Genomic DNA, 20,070 nt, shown 5'->3' on the forward strand with positions numbered 1-20,070 from the left:
ATACACGTGTCTTAATTAATTAAAGTGACAAGTCCAACAAATCAATACATAAACCCTAAAATATAAGAAAACAAAAAATGTAGGACCATTTAATGCCAATTTGAAGATATAAGCCATGCACTTAAAATGAAAAACATGTCATTTTCATTATATATATAATATACAGAGTAATAAGTAGCAGTAAAGAATAGATAAAAAACTAAAAATAAAATTAAGAAAAGAAAGCAAGAAAAAAAAAAGAATTGATTTTGATTTGTGAAATAACTTAAGTCCTCCACCTCACAAGTAGATGAAGCTAAACCTCATAAACCTCACACTTTTTTCTCAACTTCCCTTGTTTTGATCATTTCAAAATCCAAAACCACCTATAGAGATAGAAAACAACACACACACATATATAGATTCTAGAGAGAGAATTAAAAACCAAACAAAACACACAAACACATAAAAACACACAACACAAAAAAAAAAAAAAGGAAAGTAAAATCTTTCTTCAATGGCAACAAATAACACAAACAACAATCACACTTATCCAGATGATTTCAAATGCCCAATTTCACTTGAGATAATGTCTGAGCCAGTTATACTTTCATCCGGTCATACCTTTGACCGCCGGTCAATACAACGGTGGCTTGACGCCGGCCACCGTACATGCCCAATCACTAAATTACCGTTATCAGATTCACCTATTTTAATCCCTAATCATGCATTAAGAAGCTTAATTTCAAATTACACAACTCTTAATTTATCAAAACCCAGTTCGAATCAACAACACCCAGAAACCCTAATATCAATTTTGACTTCGAAATCGTCAACCCCAGAAGTCAAACTTGTGGCAATTGAGAATCTTTGTCAGATTTCAAAACGTGATTTTGAGGTCAGAAAACGGCTGACGGAGTCAGGGGCGGCGGCGGCGGTTCTGGGTTGTGTAAAGATTAAAGATTTTGTTAAGTTACAAGAAAAAGCTTTGAAATTGTTGTTGAATTTGAGTTTAGACGATGATAATAAAGTGGGGTTAGTGGCCGAGGGTGCAATTTGTAATATCGTAGGTGTTTTGTGTGGCGGCGGCGAGTCTGCCGACGGGAGAGCGACGGCGGCGACGGTGTTGACCAGTTTAGCGGTGGTGGAAGTTAATAAAGCGACAATCGGGGCGTACCCTAATGCGATATGGGGGTTGTTGAGGCTTATCAATGAAGGTTGTGTGCGTGAGAGGAAAGAAGGTGCCACGGCGCTTTACGCGCTTTGTTCGTATCCGGATAACCGGAGAAGAGCGGTGGAATGTGGGGCGGTTGAGATTTTAATGAATTCGTTGAGTTTAGGGCTCGAAAGGGCGGTTGAGGTGTTGGGATTATTGGCAAAATGTAAAAGAGGGAGAGAAGAAATGGTGAATAGGTTTAATGGTTGTTGTGATGATATAAAGACATTGATACATGTATTGAATAATGGGAGTTCAAGAGGTATTCAATATGCACTTTTGACATTAAATTCACTTTGTTTGAGTAGTGAAGTGATTTGTGTTGAGGCTTTAAGAGAAGGTGTGTTTGAATTGTGTTTGAGGTTTTTGGAAGATGATAATGAGAAAGTTAGAAGGAATGCGTCGAGTTTGATCAAGGTTTTCGGTGGTGCAGGCTGCGTTTAGGGACGAACGATGGATGGATTAGTGAACGGGAGGTTAGTTGGGCTTTAATCTTTATGTATTTAAAGATTTGTTGCAGAAAGAAAACGAAAAAAAATTTTACATGTTGGTTGAAATGATGTTGTCAATTGGTATGTTGTACATTATTAATAAGCTGGCCGAAAATAGGAAGTTCCTTGTTGTAATGTGTCGATAGAAAGTTTTAAAATTTGTTCATAGTATGGTGTATCTTATAATTCATTTCTTAGCATATTGAGCACGGAAACACACTTACACTCTACACAAGTATTGTAATTCTGCTCATAGGATGGTATAGATTTTATTTTCTCGTTTCACTCGAGCACTAAGCTATATATTGCCTGAGGTGTTGTAGAAAAATGAGTCCAAGGCATTACTGTAATTTACAAGTGAATTTGATTATGAAGATGATAATTTTGGTTTCTTTTCTATGTGTTTATATGTCTGCAATGTGATTACAATCCATCTTAAAAACAATTTTGTTGCTACCAGGATCAAAACAAAATATTTAGAAAATCAGGATCAAAACGACTACTAAAGTGATTAGATATGTAACACATCTGAACAACCCCTTAGTAATATGAGTAAGGCTTTTGTAGCATCACGAGTTTGATTGTTGAAGGTTGAAGAGAATTCTATTCTATTATACATTCTATGTCCACAACCTTCACTCTTTAATATAATGTACTGCTTCAAGGCTCTAAAGGAGCCATATAATAGTAACCCTGAGTGTACGCAAATCATTGAACAATAACAATTGCCTTTAATGTTCCATTTCTGCAAGTTATTATTGTGCGTGTGATTGTGATCTAATAAAGCATCTATGATGATGATGATCGCTGTTAGCGAGTCTACCACCGAACAAAACTTGTAGTTGGTAAAGCTCTCCTTGAAGGAAAATGATGTCACCTCACAAGGAATGATCACATGAGGAGCGTTTTGAACTCGAGATATCTCATTATTTGGTGAAAATGCCCAGGCTGATAACATGTTTAATTTTAGCAATACTTGTGTCAAGACACTTGATTTGTGATCTTAAGTGTGCAATTGAAGACTTACCTGGAATGAACTTAGTTACTAAGCTGGGAATTTATTTAGCTTCTTTTAAATATGGTGAGCAAGTTTCGATGTATGCTCCATGATTCCCTTGGTTTCGGTCTTCAGTATCAGTTAATTTTATGAGATTTGAGCCAACCGATTGGTTGGTAATCAATGGTCTCCTTTTGCAAGTACTCTAATATAATCCAAGATCTCGATACGATCTTCAGCCTTTGTGATGTTTAACTGGTTGTACAATCCATTTGGGAAAATCAAGAAGAAATCTGTACCTTCTGTATTGCAGATGGTACATTATCTAATACACAGAGTACAAGATTTGATTCAGGTAATCTCATCAACTTCTGTAAGTCAACTGCTTGAATTGTCAAGTTTTAGCTCATATGTCTACTTCCAACCCATTTTTAAATAATTGCAGATCAGATCAGTTCAACAACTTCTGAATATCCTGTGACATCCGATAAAGCACTCAGGCTCAAGAAGAAGTCAAACATTCAAGGTATGTTCCTTAAATTTTTGCTGTGGTTAAATTTATACAATTTGAAAAAACAAGAGATCTTCATAGAATTCTCAATTGGTTAGTGAGTTTGGGTGAACCAATTAGACATATGTAACTCGTCACCCCATCACCTACCAAAAGTACTACCATGTCAGCACCACTTTCTTACTCCATCACTGATGCGTACCAACGACCCCTTACAAATGGTCTTAGGCTTTGCCGCCGTATGAAATGGATATATTTGACTTATATAATAATGGCATGATTGATGACTTTGATCCCATCTAATAGATGATTTTCAGGGATTTTTTTTGTTTGTATTACATTATTACTCTATAGATTTTGTGACAGCTTTTTAAGCATAGAAGTGTCTAGCGAGTATTGTTTTGTGGATTCTTGAACAAAAAAACCTTTAGGTTTGACTTATTATCTGTTGATATTGCAAAAGTTATCTTTAACCCTCTGATATATTTATTCATAATTTGCCCTTTTTTTTTTCTGTTCCAACCAAGACATACTTAAGGATTCTACTGGTTTTTGAAATGCCCACAAGTCTGGCCCTAGGCAAAGTAAAACAAAGATCAATGCACATAATCTCCTCAAACCGAGTAACCGACCCTGTCTTTGTAACAAACACTTATACTATTAAATTTGACACCTCATACATGAACATAAAGAATTATAGTTCTGAAACTGGTTATTAGTTAGACTTGTGTGCCTATTGTTCTAGGAATGTAGAAGCTGACTTGACTGGGTATGTTACTTGCCAATTTCTTCTTTTTCATGAAGTTTACTTTGATGAGAAAGGTTTTCAATTTTTTTCTATTATAACATTTTTTTGTATCTAATACGAGTAGTATTCTTTGTCACATTTGATTTAATTAGTTATTCCATGTTTTGATACATATATATTGAGTTTACCGAGCTTGGGATTAATTGAAAAGTGTTGACAGTTTATTGGATTGAACTTTGCTTTCCATCTTCAAACCTTCGTGAACGAAGCAACTCTGGCACCTCAATTTCCATATTTCGTCTATATCACTGTCGGTGGTGGTACTTACTCTACTGCCAGCCGCTGACTTGCTCACATAACTCCTCCTTGAGTTTGGCGGTGGTTTTTCCAACACCACCAGCGTAACCAACATCGTTATCTTTGTTTTCGCCCTAATGGATGCTCTCATCCATATTACCTTTTCAACTATTTCCGAAGGTAGTGTTAGGAACATCTGGGTATACGGTATGTGCCAGGATTACAATGAATGCTGAACTTTTGTCACGCACTTAAATTTTGTTTGTAAAGGAGGCAGGTTGAGATGAAACTTTGTTTCGTTATACAAGTAGTCTGTCACTTTTAGATTCATAGTTTATTATATAGCCTAATAGCCATATCAACCATTCTATTGAAAAATCCATTAATTAGTTAATTTATGTTCTCCGCTTGATCATTAAGTGGGCTTGGTCCAAAGTACTAGCCTCAATCTCACTGTTTCGGATATTGTTTTGGCTCATCCAGATTATTAACTGGATCGCGGATTTTGAAGGTTGTCAATTTTATCTGGAATATAATAAAATGTAAACATTTTGCTAACCAAATTCAAGATACTCCATTTAGAAGCAAAACAAAAGAAAAATGTTTTCAGTTATCACTTATTTAGAAGGTGTACATACACACCAAAAACAATCATGAAGACGTTCTAAAACGATACACAGAACCACCTCTAAAGTTAAGTGACATGTTGCCCGTTGAGTTGGTAAAAAATAATGATTAGATAGGTATTATTCTTTTTTTCTTTTTCGGTTTTGTAATGAAATTTTAATAGTAATATCCAATCATGAATAGTTGTGGTTTATGATGAGAAAATTTAATTGTTATTTTAAATGTTTACTATCACTCTTTGTGCATTAATAATGATGATATGACAACTGGGTATCAAAATCCTTTACATCATAAGTTAGAAGATAAACCAAGTTATTATGTGAAATCTAATCTAATTAATATAGTATCAATGTAAAAAATGTTTGTGTAACAATCGGTACAATGGTGGCTTGACCTGCGCATCTTCCATCCGCGGACAATATATTGCTTAAAAACGACATAACATACTTCTCTTTAGATAAAAACAGTATATATGAATATATCTAGCCAGCCTATACTTTGGTGTTCGTAATCTTGAGCCTTTATGATGACTGATGCGTAACTGGTTGTAAAATGCTAAACTCAATATCTTCTTTAAGTATTACTCGTATATGTGTAGCATTAAATGGAGCAATTAACAAATATGGGAAAATCTTTAACATTTAAGAATTGACTTTAAAACCAATTCTTTGATTAATAATTTAGTTGAGTGAACCAATTTGGACCGCCGGCTTATGAAAGTGGTGCTTTTGACTATATGTTATAATAGCATGATTGATGGCATCTATGACATAATTTTTATAGCCCTCTTTATGATTTTGTTACATTGTCCCTCAGCTTAAAAGAGAGTATTGCTTTTGGATTCTTTGAAGTAAAAAAGAAACGCTATTTCTTGACTTTTGTCGATTGGGGTTGACTATCTTTGTGCCCTAAATATGTATGAATGGTTTTTTGCTACAAATAAAGAACTCTTAATTTCCGTACAGGTTTTGAAATGCCGATGTTGGACTGGCAAGATTCTGGACGAATGTTGCTGTTATTTTTTAGTAGATATCGATAAGTTATATGTTTACTGTTTTATCTCGTGTTTCTCATTAGCAAAAAACAAAACCAGTGAAAAATAAACCAAAGAAACAAAGCAAGTTGTAAAATAAAGAAAGAAACGGCTGAAGATATTTTCAATAGGAAAAAAACAAGAAGTTGTTACAAATGGCAAAGTAGATATTAAGCTACTCAAACTGACACTGCCTTTGTATTCTACAGTTACATTATCTTATACACATACACGAAATTGATCATCGCATCTGTGTGATAATGGTTTCAGGGACATGGAAGCTGCTTGCTGCCCTTGTCGCCTGCTTTCTCTTTTTCCATGGAGTTTGCTTTGCTGAGAAAGGTTCACAGTTTTCTTTCTCTGTTATACGATCGTTTTTTTTTTTCCTTCTTCCTTTCTGTATCTTTTAGAATTCTTTAGGATTAAGGTAATGTCTTAAGTCTAACAGTGTATCAAATTGAACTTTCTGTAACAGCTTCAAGGTACACTTTCATGCACGAAGCGACCAAGGCACCACAAGTTTCATATTTTGACTATATTATTGTCGGTGGTGGTACTGCTGGCTGCCCGCTAGCTGCCACTCTCTCACAGAACTCCTCTGTTCTCCTCCTTGAGCGTGGAGGAAGTCCTTTCAACAACCCCAATATCACCAACATCACTGCCTTTGGAGCCGCCCTAATGGACACCTCATCTACTTCACCTTCCCAACTATTTTTCTCTGAAGATGGTGTTAGAAACGCTCGTGGACGTGTGCTAGGTGGCGGGAGCTCCATTAATGCTGGTTTTTACTCACGGGCCTCAAGTGCGTTTATAAAAGATGCAGGATGGGATGAAAAGTTGGTGAATGAGTCATATAGGTGGGTTGAAAGGGCAATTGTATTCAAGCCTGTGGTGCGACAATGGCAATCTGCTATGAAGGCTGGGTTGCTGGAAGCTGGGGTTACCCCGTATAATGGCTTTACTTATGATCATTTATATGGGACAAAAACTGGTGGCACAATTTTTGACAAAAATGGGCATAGGCATTCTGCTGCTTATTTGCTTCGGTATGCAAGTAGTAGCCGCCTCATGTTGTATCTTCATGCGACGGTTCACAAAATTTTATTTATGATCAAAGGTACAAATCCAAAATGTTTATCACGTTGAATGCTAGCAATGCAACTCAGTTTTATAGCTTGGGCAGTTTTGATTTAAATATTTTATCTATTTCGAGCCAGTGAGATAAAATAAAGAAACCGCCTAAAGATCTGACCAGACTGGCCATGAAAATATGCCATGCATCCTGGAACGGTGATCTTGGGATCAAAGTTTCAATGACCATAACATATCCATTGTTTAGTTGCATTGTAGCATTTTTTTACTTATAACATATAACTTATTTAGGAAATTCAAGACCAATGGCTCATGGGGTGGTTTTTAGAGACTCTTTAGGAAAGAAGCACATAGCATACTTGAAACACGGGTCAAAGAATGAAATACTAGTTTCTGCTGGATCATTAGGGAGCCCACAACTTTTGATGCTAAGTGGGCTTGGCCCGAAGGACCAACTTCAGTCCCATGGGATCCATGTTGTTTTAGCCCAGCCCGGTATTGGTGATGGGATGGCAGATAACCCAAAGGCTGCAATATTTGTCCCGTCACCGACTCCGGTCGAATTTAGTATCGTTGAGGTTGTTGGTATTACTCACTCAGGGAACTATATTGAGGGTCGTAGTGGCTCCAACCTCGTTAGCGGACAATACAAGAATGTTTCATTAAAGGTATTACACATTCTTTTCAAAGTTATTTCTGTTCAGGATGATTTTATGGTTTGGTATATGGGTGGCAAAACGAACAGGCCAGATTTGAATAAGATGTCAAAAGTGGTTCTGGTTAAAACAAGTATTTTTTACTGTGGGTTGAAACAGATCCTTTGGGCTGACCCGTAAAAACTGCCAATACTTGATTTTGATGTATAATCAAGTTTTCCATTACAAAAAACTTCTATATTTTAAATTGAATGCATTTAGTAGTATGCATGATCCAATAACAAGTTCTCTTTGCTTTTTGTAGATGGGTGGATACATCTTTGAGAAGATATTAGGGCCGCTATCAACAGGCCACTTAGAGCTGAAGAGTCTTGACCCAAATGATAACCCATCAGTTACATTTAATTACTTCAAAAGGCCCGTTGATTTACAAAGATGTGTCAATGGGCTAACAACCATCATAAAAACAATCAAAACAAAAGCATTTTCAAAATTCAGATACCCGTTTCTCAACACAAAAGACCTTCTCAACATTACTGCTAGCTTACCACAGAACTTGCCGGTTAATAGCAACACCACCTCTTCGTTGGAACAGTTTTGTAAGGACACGGTCAGTACAATGTGGCATTATCATGGGGGTTGTCGTGTTGATGAAGTCGTTGATCATGATTATAAAGTTGTTGGTGTTGAGCATCTTAGAGTTGTAGACGGGTCAACTTTTCGTACGTCCCCAGGGACTAATCCTCAAGCTACGGTTATGATGCTCGGAAGGTATAATGTTAGTGCAACAATTTTATATTTCATAGGGTGTGAATTACATTGTAGTAGAGTATACTAGAATAATGCAGAGGATAGCCACACTTATCAAATTTCCATAGGTCTAAACATATGCCTAAAAATACGATGCTCACATATGAATTCCACTTATTTGCTTCTTTAATCTTAATCTTTGATTAACCATGTGTCTAACACCAGATTATCAGGCATATATTTAAGTCCATCAAATTAAACACATTATTGATCATTTTTTTTATATCATATGCAGGTATATGGGAGTGAAGATACTACAAGAGAGACTATTATGCAACAAATAAAAAGCATGCCCAAAGTCTTTGTCACGTTGCTAACTACTTTTTAGTTTTTACAACACGTACATAGAAAAAGGTCATTAAAATTTTTTACCATTGGACATCGTTTGTTTTAAGCATGTGTATTTTTCCGGTATTTTTATTTTTTTTTAAAGATTTGTTAAAATTATTTTTATGATACTTTAATGTTACTTTTTTTTTATTTGTGGAATTTAAAACTTATATGTTATTATGAAATATCTATTTGATATTATTTTTGAGTGGATTATAATTGTATATTAACTATTTTTGTTAAATTGTAACAAGTTTTGTAGTCATTTATAAAAAAAAATAAAAATAAATTAAAATAGTCATGCCAGCAACTATATATTTTCGGTAATAACGGAAAAAAATTTCACACCCGTAAGACTATAAAAACGGTTTTTAAAACATTGAGTCAAATGACCTTATTTGAATAAGATCCTTGTTTTCGTACCTTTCTATTATTGTTGTCATTTATTCTAATTCGGCAAGAAAAATGAACATAATTCTTGTACGGGCCGAAAAGGGGAACTCTCTCTACAAATACTCATCATAAAAGCAAAGCAAAAAAAGAAGATTAATTTGTTGAAAGAAAAGTTAACAATTAGGGATGTGTAAATGACCAGACCCGCGAAAACCCGGCCCGACCCGCTAGAACATGAAAACGTGAACCGTGACCCGGCCCGTGAAGACACGGGTCGGTTCGGTTCGGGTCAGGTTCGGGCGGGTCACGGCTTTCCTTCACACTTTTTTGGTTTTTGCCTTCACCCGACCCGGCCCGGCCCGACCAACCCGTGACCCGCGAAAACACCAATAGCTTGACCCGTGACCCGGCCCGTTAGGGCTTCGGGCCGGTCGGTTCCGGGTCGGGCGCGGGTCAACAGTCTTTTTGCTCATCCCTAATTCAAATACATACTTAATCTCTTTCTAATTTAAGGATAATAATAAATATGCCTAATAATGTGCCTAAAAGTATGCCTAATACATTTAAATTTTGATACATGGATTTCACATATCATCTTTCATGATTTTTACCATTGGATTTGCCATGTGTCAATTCCTCCTCGTTAGGCATACTTTTAGGCCCATATTTTAGGCACATTAATCATTTATAAAAGAACGTTAAAATTAACTTTGCATTCATTTATAAAAGAACGTTATATATTAGTGTCATACAACTCTTACAATACACTTACTGAATTTATATATGTATATTCTTATAAACTTTCTACCATGCACTAAAATTTAATTACTAACGTATATAATTTCTAATACTAAGCAAATAACATACCAATTTGAATTTTGGTGGACTGATCGATGATATATATTTATATCGCTAGTCATGATTGTAAATGATGCCTAGCAGGCTAGCATGCTTTTTTTAAAAGGTAGAGTGAGTATTCAATTCCTTTGTGTTTAATCTTGTTGTCTTAGAGTTACCCTGAAAAATGATAAATGAAATTTCATATTGTTTTCAATCAAGGACAAGAGGTACTGATCCTGATGCTTAAAGGTTCAACACCAACAGCCAATCGATCAAGTCAAATGTTGCAAAACATAATAATGTTCGATTCGATCAGCAAGTACCAATCAAGTAAAATCGTCAGTTTTCAAGTTATTTTTTTTCCCTATGTGATTGATTAGTCACTTGTCTTGTTTACAGATTCTATGACTTTATACAGCCTTTTCAGTTATATTTTTACATATATATTTATACAAGAATATGTTCTTGAAATGCTAGATGACAATACTAAACATAAAGAATATCTGTTCATTTCAAGAACCTTCAGTCTCTCCAAGTGCTTACTCGAATAGAAGTGTGAAAATAGAAATCTTTATTGATCAAAATTTTAACTAAATGTAGCCCTTTCGAACAAACTCTGGTCCGAGATTCTGCTTTCGATCATGTTAACTAGCTAGAATAATAAAAGGTACCTCATCTATAATAATAATATAACTAAAAGAGGAAGTTGGGGTACACTTGGCACCCCTAATCTCCTTTCTTTAGCCTAATCCTCCATCCTTATTAATCCTCTAATTTTTTTTAATATTAATCTAAATTAATTTACACTTTTTGATTTTTCATCACCAATTTACACTTTAACCCCAATCTAAAACAATTAATTTAAACTTTTTGGTTTTTCATCACCAATTTACACTTTAACCCAATTTAAAAATAATTAACTTACACTTTTTGATTTTCCATCACTAATTTACACTCTAACCCAATTTAAAAATAATTAATTATATTTTTTGGTTTCCATCACCAATTTACGCTTAAAAATAATTAATTTACACTTTTTGGTTTCTATCATCAATTTACAATTTCACCCAATTTAAAAATAACTAATTTACACTTTTCGGTTTTATTGGTAATTTATAATATAACTCACGTACGACAAAAAAAAAAAAAAGCAACGATTAACTACAAAATGTTTTTCTTTTTATATACTTTGCACATAATTAATCATTATTATTATTTTTTAACATTGAATTTTTATGTTATTGTTATTATTATTTCTTTTAATTTAGTTTGAGGTTCGTTATGACTTTTTTTTCAACAACAAAAAATATGACCACATTAGTTCATTTTGAATATCTTAAGCTAACACATGTTAACCATAATTTATGACTCCGTGTTGTGCATGTATGGACTGTTTCGGAGTGGAACAACCCGAAGAAAATCAAAACGTTTGTGATGGTCTTTGTTGATAAATTGGTATGTATTTTTCAAATTATATAGTTTACACTTTTAGAATATAAGAAACCGTAAATTTTTTATTTAACCGAAGTTTAAAAAAAACGGGTAAAATGGAATCAATATTTATATGAAGTTAATTTTCGTATGTTTCTTCTTTAGTTTTTGTATTGATTAAGTTGTAATATATTACTTAACTAATCTGAATATTATATATTAAATTTTGTATTTGTAACATATATTAACTATTAGGATTTACGATTATATTTTTCTATAACCTTTTAGATATAAAGTCTAAATTTTCTATGAGTATGTTTGTGATTACTTTAATATATTGACTTTGATTATTTTGACATCGTTTTGAAAGCAGCTCATTAATGGTGTATACTTAAGATTTACGATTATATCTTTCTATAAACTTTTAGATAAAAAGTCAAATTTTGCTATGAGTAAGATTGTGATTATTTTAATATATCGACTATGATTATTTTGAATCTGTTTTGAAACTAGCTTATTAATGGTGTAATTTTTTAGCCGCTGTTATTCTATCAGGGAAAATGCTACATATTGAGATAATGTTGAATGTTTTAGTATGATTATTTAGCATGGTGGAATAATTCATCATTTTAGTTTGTGTATATGACAGATATATTTCAGATCATCCTATAAAAAGTATGATATCAATTTTAAATAATACCTTTAGATAAAACCCTTTGATCCACGTTATGTTTAGGATTTAACAGAACAGGAGATAGCTTTGCAAGGTTTTTGGCTCAACTCCTTTTTTTTTTTATCAACAATCTGTTTCCCTGTCTTTCTTGCATTAGCCGATAAAATCATTTGATCGAGAATGTCCTTGGTTGGGTGCCTTTTTATCCTGAATAATTTTTCTGGATCTGTATGCAAAGATGTTTATTCGATTCTTATGGTTAATTTGTTTAGGGTTTACTTTTTAAAATTGGATTAAATACATAGATACACACTAACAAAACTTACCAGTTTTATCCAATTTTTTTGCTATTTGCAGGGCACTATCATACATGGCTCGGTCAATGGTGAATTGACGAAAAATTTTGGGAGTATTTTTGATCGATTGAGTGGCTATTCAGCAAGCAAATTTCCAAGTTGATTTTTGTATATTTATTTAATATATTTGAATTCCAATTTTTTAGCTTTGATTAATATATTTTGAGACTACCGGTCCATTGGACGGGCCTAAACACTAGTATATATACATGTGTGATCATATTGACATGAAAATACAAGCGCGTACGTACGTCTTTGTTATATATCGAAAATATATTTAAAAAACTATTTATAAAATAAATTCAATATACATATATATATATATATTAGGGGTGAGTTATTTTAGGACCACTCTTAAATTAGAACGATGTGTAAATTGTAACTTACACATCATTATCATCATTACCGATCACCACCATGATCATCTCTGACCACCACCATGATCCTCCGGCGAGGCAGCGACAACGACCACCGCCACCACGACTTGCACATGTCATGGGAAAGTTAACATATTTAGTTTGAAACGATCGAAGGGAGTATCACATAATAATGACGACCTACTAATTAACATAGAGTATCGTTTTTATGGATAACTAACAGGGGGAAGAAACACAGAGTTCCTTGGGCCGATTGGGTTTCAAATCCCTTCCTTCAACGTGTATGACTTGGTTTCTTATTGGTTCAAGTTGTACTATGGGTGATTCCGTTCGATAGTTTTGTTTCGTTATTTTTTTACTTTATTTGGCTTTTGCCTCTTTCTCTTGTATTTGTATTTAAACTTCTTGGATCAGTAGCAACTTGTTAGTCGATCTTTTAGTAATAAAACTTTATGTCGTGTTCCAAAAAAAAAAAACATAGATAAGTCAAGAAACAAAGCTTTGTGTTTCTATCTTATCATGGCTTTTCATGTAGACATGGCTTTTCAATTGGTTTCTATCTTATCATATTATCACAATTAGTTACAGGAATTTAATATATATCCAAGAAGAAGAAAACTTTCATAAGACCAATTGAAGTTCACACAATTATGAAGTATCTAAAAGTTTCAATAATCAAAATTAACACAAAACAAAAAAGACATCACAACTACAACCAACACAAAACAACTTATTGTGAATATTACTCGTAATACAACTAATTACAAAGAAAAAAAAACATTGTACTTTCTGTAAATAGAAACCTAATCATTTGCTAACCCTACATCAAACTGGCATTGGTTGTCCATCCTTCAAGGGTCACTTTTTTTCTTTTTTTTTTTGCTTTCTTTTTCATATCTTCCTTTTTTTCCGTTACTTTTGCCAACTTTTTTTCATTGTACTTCTACTTCACTACTCCAATATGTGGCTCATATTCCTCTCTAGAGTATATATGTTTAAAATTCAATTCTATAAGCTTTTTAGTTATTTTGAATAATCCATTTTAATCAAAATAACAAAAAAGCATAAGAATAATCCGGCCCCCTTCGATCTCGAACTTGAGAAAATTAAAACAACACTAACGGAAAGCATGACATATAGTGTACGTTTATGATGAGTTTGATACTTCATTATTTTTGTGTCTGTCTATATATTATTATTTGAATGTAGTAGTGCTTCCAAAACCTGATGATGTCCAATACTCGGGTGCAGTCCCGGTAGCAACTGGAAACGTGCTAGATACCGGCACAAGGCAAAGTCCCCGACTCCTTAAGTCTTGCTGTTTCGCTCCTTCTTTGACATTATTCTTGATTTTGTCTTGAATCTAAAAACGGATTTATTTAATTTGTTATTGAATGAATTAGTACAACTCAAGATATATTCTTCTTTTGAATTTATTGGAGTAATTGAGATTTAATTAACCGGCCGGCATATACAAGAATTAATTAGCTTACTTGTTGTCGTTGCGTAGTTGCTCCATTTTTCATGTAGGGAGCACTTAGAATCTGAGATGAATTATACATACGTACAAAGGATTAATTATAAATATAAATGAAGTGAAAAATTGTATGGATAAGCAGAACGTACATTGACTTGATCGTGAAGGAGCTTAATGTACTCGATGGCTTCATGTAAAACTGATGCAGTATCTGTCTGTAAAATTTAATTTAATTACCATTAATTATATATATGGTGTACTAATAATATTTCTTATTCTTGAAATTAGCTTACTTATACTTGTCAGCTAATTAAACCGAATCGATCCCATTGTTTAAGAATTATCAATTATGAGGCGGCATTTTTGAAACAAAAAAAAAAATATTGAATCATAAGTAATGAAGATTAACGAATTAACAATACCTTTCCGAAAGGCGATACTAGTTGCTGAAGTGCAGTGACTCGATCCCCTAATTTCTCTTTTCGGACCTGACAAACCAATTAATTAACAAGATTTCTTTAAGGCGATTTACAATCACTCAACTTTTACGAAAAAGATTAAAAGAACAATCCAAAGATCGAATTGACACTAATTAATAATCTAGGTAGCAAATTATAAAAACGTACATTGAATTTGAATTGATTACTAAGACCAAGCCATATATATATGCATATACCTTAAAAGTTGGCAATGGTGATGGTGTCTCCAGACGAGGTCGCTTATATGTCGCTTCACCCACGCTTTTCTTCAGCATGTTCGTAACTTCCTCATTCACTTGTGTCTATATATATATATGTTTAATTAATTAAGACAAAGTTAAATTTCTACTAGTAATAAATTTATAAATTAAAACCCTAGCTAGCTAATATATATATATTGAACAAAACATTAATTAAGAAGTTGTTCTTTTCTAAATTTGGTACGTACACTAAGGCAATTTGGCTTCTCATCATTTGTCAAAGAGAGATATCGAGCTGCAGACTGCGCTGAGGTGTAAAAATCTGCTGCTTGACTAATATTATTGTTTGAATCCCAAAAAGGTGTCTTATTATTGTTGGCCAAGTGTAAACCTTGCTGTTGTTTTGGCTTTAATATTGAAGGAAATCCCGACATGATTGAAACCGGATTATAATCATTCAGATTCTGATCGTGAAACTCATAGAGTGGCGGTTGCTCTGCTTGTTCTGGTGGTGGTGTGGTATTGTCGAATAAAGTTTGTAGCAAACTTGGAGGGTAACCTCCGTATGAAGTAGCGCTAACCAAATTACTCGTACAATCGTTGTTGCTTGTCGTGAAATTTGAAGTCTGTTGTTGTTCATCATCCATAACAAAATTATTATTATTTGATGAATTTTGGTTGCCCGCCGATAAGCTTGTCAGGATTTCAGGTAGGGTTTGATTATTGTAAGTGCTCTCTTCATTTCTTCCATTACTACTGATATATACCAAGAAAAAAAAAACAACAAATCATCAATTAATTAGTTTCAAAAAAAAAGAAATTTAACTAGCTAGCTTCTTATATTTACAAAAGAAAAGATATGTAGCTAGCTATATGACGGTATGGACCATTTGTTAGTGGAACTTAAAGTAGCTAGCTAGAATCAATAATTGCAAGAAAAAAACAAAGTAGTAAAAGAAACACACTATACATACAAAAGCTATTAGCTAGATATATACATATATATTGTGACGTTGTATGCTTACACTAATAAAGCTTGGTTGTTGTTGTTGTTCCAATTGGTTGTTGTTGTAGATGAAGGTGGTGATGAATCCACCATCATTTGAAAGGTTGAATCCGGCGATAATTTTGCTGTAGTAGACGACGACTCATTGATTGTAGATGACCTTATTGTCTTCATGTTGTTCATCATAAAATCATTTTGCCAACAGCCGCCACTACCATAGACGAAGTTGTTCATCATAAAGTTGGTTCTAGGTGAATTAATCCACCAGCTTCCACCACCACAAACCTCCCCTTGAAATTCTTCTGCCATATATATATATATATATATATATGATTGATTGATTGATTACTTAATTTACAACTACGTTTACTCGCTCGAATTGAAGCTAAGGCTTTCTCTTGATGAGTTGAACTACTATATGAGCTTAACACTTATTTGAAGAAAATAAGTTGAGTTTACATATATTTAACAATTAAGATGTATAGTATATATGTATGTGAAACATCTGGGAATGAATGTACGGAGTGTGTGTAAAATACTGGAATCGGGTTGACATTTATAAAGTGATCGAGGGCATTGAGTCAAAAATAAATTGATCTTTTATTTTATTTTTTCAATATTTGTGCCCTTAAATGAATTGCTTAATTAACAACGATTTTCTATATTCTGAGTTTAGTTAAAAAATTATTTCAGTCCCACGAATAAGCTTTTTCATAACCAAACTATTTAATCGTGTATAATATAAGTAGCAGTTGTGAATTTTATATTTAATATGTTAAAATGACGTACTATCTATATATATATACTTATTGATATCCTTTGTTTTTAGTTGTCATCTAATTTACTAATATTATTTCATAATTAATTACAACGTTTATATTTATATAATAATAATAATAGCTTTGATCTGTGAGTACTCCTTTTGTCCTGTGAGGTTACAGGCTTATTCTGGCTTTTTAATTAATGTTATATGAAAAGTACATCATATGTTTAAATTAATCCATATATAAGACGATATCACCATTTCAAATTCAATATAATTATGATGTTTGAATTGTAATCATTTTAGTTGTTTGTTGATCAAAACCGTGATTAACACATGTTTTTCAGATAATAAAGAAAGAGGTCCGGGGTATAATTTGTATGATAAAATAAAAAAGCAGGGGATCGAATTTTGAGTAGAATTTGGTTTGATTAGTTTATGCATATCAAAGACCTACTTTAACAGGTGAGGATAAAAATAATTGTTATATAGTCCACCTTTATATTTCTTTTTATTCTGGTTGCTTATAAACAAAGGGATCGGTACGATATGGGTGCCACATCATATATTTTTAGTCGAATAAATGTGTCTTTTTTTCTTATTAAATCCTCTGGTAGATATAAAAGCAGTTCCTTTATAATTTAGTGTTATTCTAATTAAATCATCATATTATAAAATTTTAGGGTCAATCTGTTTTCTTTATTAAAGTTAGTTTTATTTTAGGATTTAATTGGATGCTTCAAGAAAAAGAACCAAAAAGTTAAAATTGTATCACATACAAATATAGAGGAGGATTGGTTTAAAACTTTAACCTGAAAGTGAGACATACGATAGTCATACATAAAAATGGTGTTTAATAAAACTATTCTAAAAAACATAGTAATATTAATGTTGATCAGAAAGTTCGTATATGATCAATAAAGTAGTTGTGTACTTCCCATTATAGGCCATTGGTTGAGCACCGACTTTATATGCTGGAGGTCTCGAATTCGAGAAATGAGAAAGACATTTAAAGGATTTTCACAAATAAAGTCATCTAGTGAAGCAAGTTTGAGTCCTCCAGAGAGGGCAAGTTTACCCCAATTAGATGTCGTGCTTTCAGGCGGTTTAGTTGAAGGTTTCTCCTCCTATTAGGTATTGAGGGTGAGAGTGTTCTCTAATGCGGACCCGTTTAAGACAACGTAAGCTAGATCCCCTATTGAAAACAAATGATCTACACTTTTAAAAATAAAAATCGATAAAGTAGTTGTAAATATATACGAGTACTACTAAATATAACTTAGGTTACTGTGAAACTACATATACAATACGTTTTAATCTTTCTATAGCTATATATTTTTTTTCTAAAGACTGCTTGAACCATATAAAAACCAATATTTTATGATTTCCAATTGAGTGCACATATATCTTGTTATTTTTTTACTATAAAAAAAATCACTTTTTTTTTATCGATTCAATTAGTAGTTCCGTTTGTTACTTGTAATATGTGTTTAAAATAAATGTCACTTAATGATCATTTTTCTTGTAATTACAGTTATATATAGATTTAACAGTAGTACAGGAAATAACTTAATGATTACTCTAGAACCATGCCTCCTAATAACATTTCATTTGTACGTATGTTTTTTAAAGATGATTTATAAAACTTTATCGAGCAAAATGTTTTCCGGACCGCGAACAAATACTTTTCTTTAATTACTTAACCAATTTTTGCTCGGGATTAGAGTTTATTGCATTTGAAAAAGAAAGAATATCGTTGAGTCTAAAATTGTTATTAAAATAAATAGAGTAAGTAAATTAATAATTAAATATATAGGTACAAGTGAAAAACTTAGTTACTTCACAATTTCAAATATGACAATTATGCACACTTTATGGTATGACTGTGTGAGTACATAGAAAACATTTTATAAGAGTGCCTAAAAATATATGTATAAAAACGTATTAATTAATAATTTGTTGTAATGCTAGCTACTTATATTAACAAATTTAATTTCACTTTAGATGGCGGACGGTATGTGGTGAAAAGTTCATATATAGAGTTAAAGAAGTAAATATATATGGAAATGGTTGATAAAGAGTTGACCCATAAACTTGGTAAATAAAGACACAAGTATTCCTTTCTCCTTGCGTCCACTCTTGGGTCTTTCTGGTTGTCTTTTTATGGCATGGGAGAATGTTCATGGTTTTCATTGTGTGAAATTACTAACAGGGCCCTGTCAATGTAAAAGTCGTAACCGAAGATTTTGTAAATTACCAAGTTATCCTCGACAATGTAAACGTCATAACCAAATAGCTAGTACTTTGTCCTACTATACATATACTCCATACATTTACCAAATATTTGGTATTCTAATAAGTTTTGACGATAGAAACGTACGTATAATCAATGTGTATGTATGATTAAATATGGTCTATGTACGTGGTGCATAGTGGTGTAGTCAAAATTTATGCCAAAGAAGACTGATCGACAATGTCGGCTCAAGTTTTTTAGGGCCTAAAGCGAGATTAACTGTTGTACCAATTAATATACCTCTTCCGATTTAATGTGTACTAATTATTAACCGCGCGCGCGGCTTGGTGTGTTCGACGTCACTGCCATATATATCTGCCGCCATCACCATGCTCCACCATGTTCATATATATATTCTTATCTGTAGGCCACCTATATATATATATATATACACTACATACATGTCGATATATACTTAACATAAAATGAATCCAAGTGTTTGAAAATGGAAAGATATGAGGAAACAATGGTGAGTGGGAGACTTATAAGTGAGAGGGTCCAAAGTAGTAGTACTGACATATATATTTTTACACGTTCTTTCTAGTTGTCAATACAATACTCATTGGCAAATCCTCCACCAATATATGGCCGCCCATATTTTCTTGTTTAACATCACCCCCTTTAGTTTTCAACAATGAAAATCATGTGTGTTGCAAACGACCAACCATTTTCGGTTTTATTTTTAGTCAGAATAAAGCTAGGAAATGAGTAGCTAGGATTTAAGTCAAACCTATTAGCTTTTTGAACTAGCTACTGGTCGAGAGAAGTAGTTGAACAAATGAAATTTTATGCTACAACTGTTCGAGACACCATTTTGGATCCTAGCATGATGTTCGATACTTTTTATTGATTAATTCGTTACATATTTGTATTCGTCTTTTGTAGCCAACGATTGGACTTAAAATTAGCTAGCTAGATAAATTCAATTCTCTACTCATGTAAGTTATCAACTTGTAATAAAATTGTCAACTATTTACACCATAAAATTGTATTGC

At 33.0% G+C, this 20,070-nt stretch overlaps 3 protein-coding genes and 1 long non-coding RNA gene across 5 annotated transcripts; 3 read left to right on the forward strand and 1 right to left on the reverse strand.

The window, feature by feature from the left end:
* The first annotated feature begins 450 nt into the window (after positions 1-450).
* On the forward strand, positions 451-2,078 carry LOC122593171 (U-box domain-containing protein 8). Its single transcript, XM_043765543.1, has one exon. It carries the CDS (start codon positions 497-499, stop codon positions 1,637-1,639), a length of 1,143 nt encoding a protein of 380 aa, XP_043621478.1. The 5' UTR covers positions 451-496; the 3' UTR covers positions 1,640-2,078.
* A 357-nt stretch (positions 2,079-2,435) lies between these two features.
* On the forward strand, positions 2,436-4,619 carry LOC122593173. The gene is made up of 3 exons (XR_006322802.1): positions 2,436-3,038; positions 3,129-3,209; positions 4,163-4,619. It is a non-coding gene; the product is annotated as an uncharacterized LOC122593173 (long non-coding RNA).
* A 1,555-nt stretch (positions 4,620-6,174) lies between these two features.
* On the forward strand, positions 6,175-8,938 carry LOC122593894 (protein HOTHEAD-like). The gene is made up of 5 exons (XM_043766345.1): positions 6,175-6,241; positions 6,375-7,016; positions 7,283-7,659; positions 7,952-8,418; positions 8,693-8,938. The coding sequence occupies exons 2-5, from the start codon at positions 6,392-6,394 to the stop codon at positions 8,739-8,741; spliced, it is 1,518 nt and encodes a 505-aa protein (XP_043622280.1). The 5' UTR covers positions 6,175-6,241; positions 6,375-6,391; the 3' UTR covers positions 8,742-8,938.
* Positions 8,939-13,496: 4,558 nt separating this feature from the next.
* On the reverse strand, positions 13,497-16,528 carry LOC122592357 (transcription factor bHLH112-like). 2 transcript variants are annotated; one of them, XM_043764565.1, is made up of 7 exons: positions 16,039-16,528; positions 15,262-15,766; positions 15,011-15,115; positions 14,757-14,822; positions 14,484-14,549; positions 14,351-14,401; positions 13,497-14,220 (listed from the first exon to the last, which is right to left on the reverse strand). In XM_043764565.1, exons 1-7 carry the CDS (start codon positions 16,326-16,328, stop codon positions 14,053-14,055), a joined length of 1,251 nt encoding a protein of 416 aa, XP_043620500.1. In that variant the 5' UTR covers positions 16,329-16,528; the 3' UTR covers positions 13,497-14,052. The 2 variants fall into 2 exon arrangements, with proteins under 2 accessions (XP_043620500.1, XP_043620499.1); XM_043764564.1 differs by having other exon boundaries at positions 15,262-15,769.
* Between the last annotated feature and the right edge of the window lie 3,542 nt (positions 16,529-20,070).

This window comes from Erigeron canadensis, chromosome 3, assembly GCF_010389155.1.
Source record: "Erigeron canadensis isolate Cc75 chromosome 3, C_canadensis_v1, whole genome shotgun sequence".
Classification (NCBI taxonomy): Eukaryota; Viridiplantae; Streptophyta; class Magnoliopsida; order Asterales; family Asteraceae; genus Erigeron; species Erigeron canadensis.

What these genes read in the sequence shown, in the direction of transcription:
- LOC122593171 (XM_043765543.1), top strand. Translation starts at nt 497, where the DNA reads ATGGCAACAAATAACACAAACAACAATCACACTTATCCAGATGATTTC.
- LOC122593894 (XM_043766345.1), top strand. Translation starts at nt 6,392, where the DNA reads ATGCACGAAGCGACCAAGGCACCACAAGTTTCATATTTTGACTATATT. An exon ending in AATTTTATTTATGATCAAAG is followed by an intron (nt 7,017 to 7,282) that starts GTACAAATCCAA and finishes TAACTTATTTAG; the next exon opens with GAAATTCAAGACCAATGGCT. An exon ending in ACGGTTATGATGCTCGGAAG is followed by an intron (nt 8,419 to 8,692) that starts GTATAATGTTAG and finishes TATCATATGCAG; the next exon opens with GTATATGGGAGTGAAGATAC.
- LOC122592357 (XM_043764564.1), bottom strand. Translation starts at nt 16,328, where the DNA reads ATGGCAGAAGAATTTCAAGGGGAGGTTTGTGGTGGTGGAAGCTGGTGG. An exon ending in CACCATTGCCAACTTTTAAG is followed by an intron (nt 14,823 to 15,010) that starts GTATATGCATAT and finishes TTGGTTTGTCAG; the next exon opens with GTCCGAAAAGAGAAATTAGG. An exon ending in TAGTATCGCCTTTCGGAAAG is followed by an intron (nt 14,550 to 14,756) that starts GTATTGTTAATT and finishes TAAATTTTACAG; the next exon opens with ACAGATACTGCATCAGTTTT.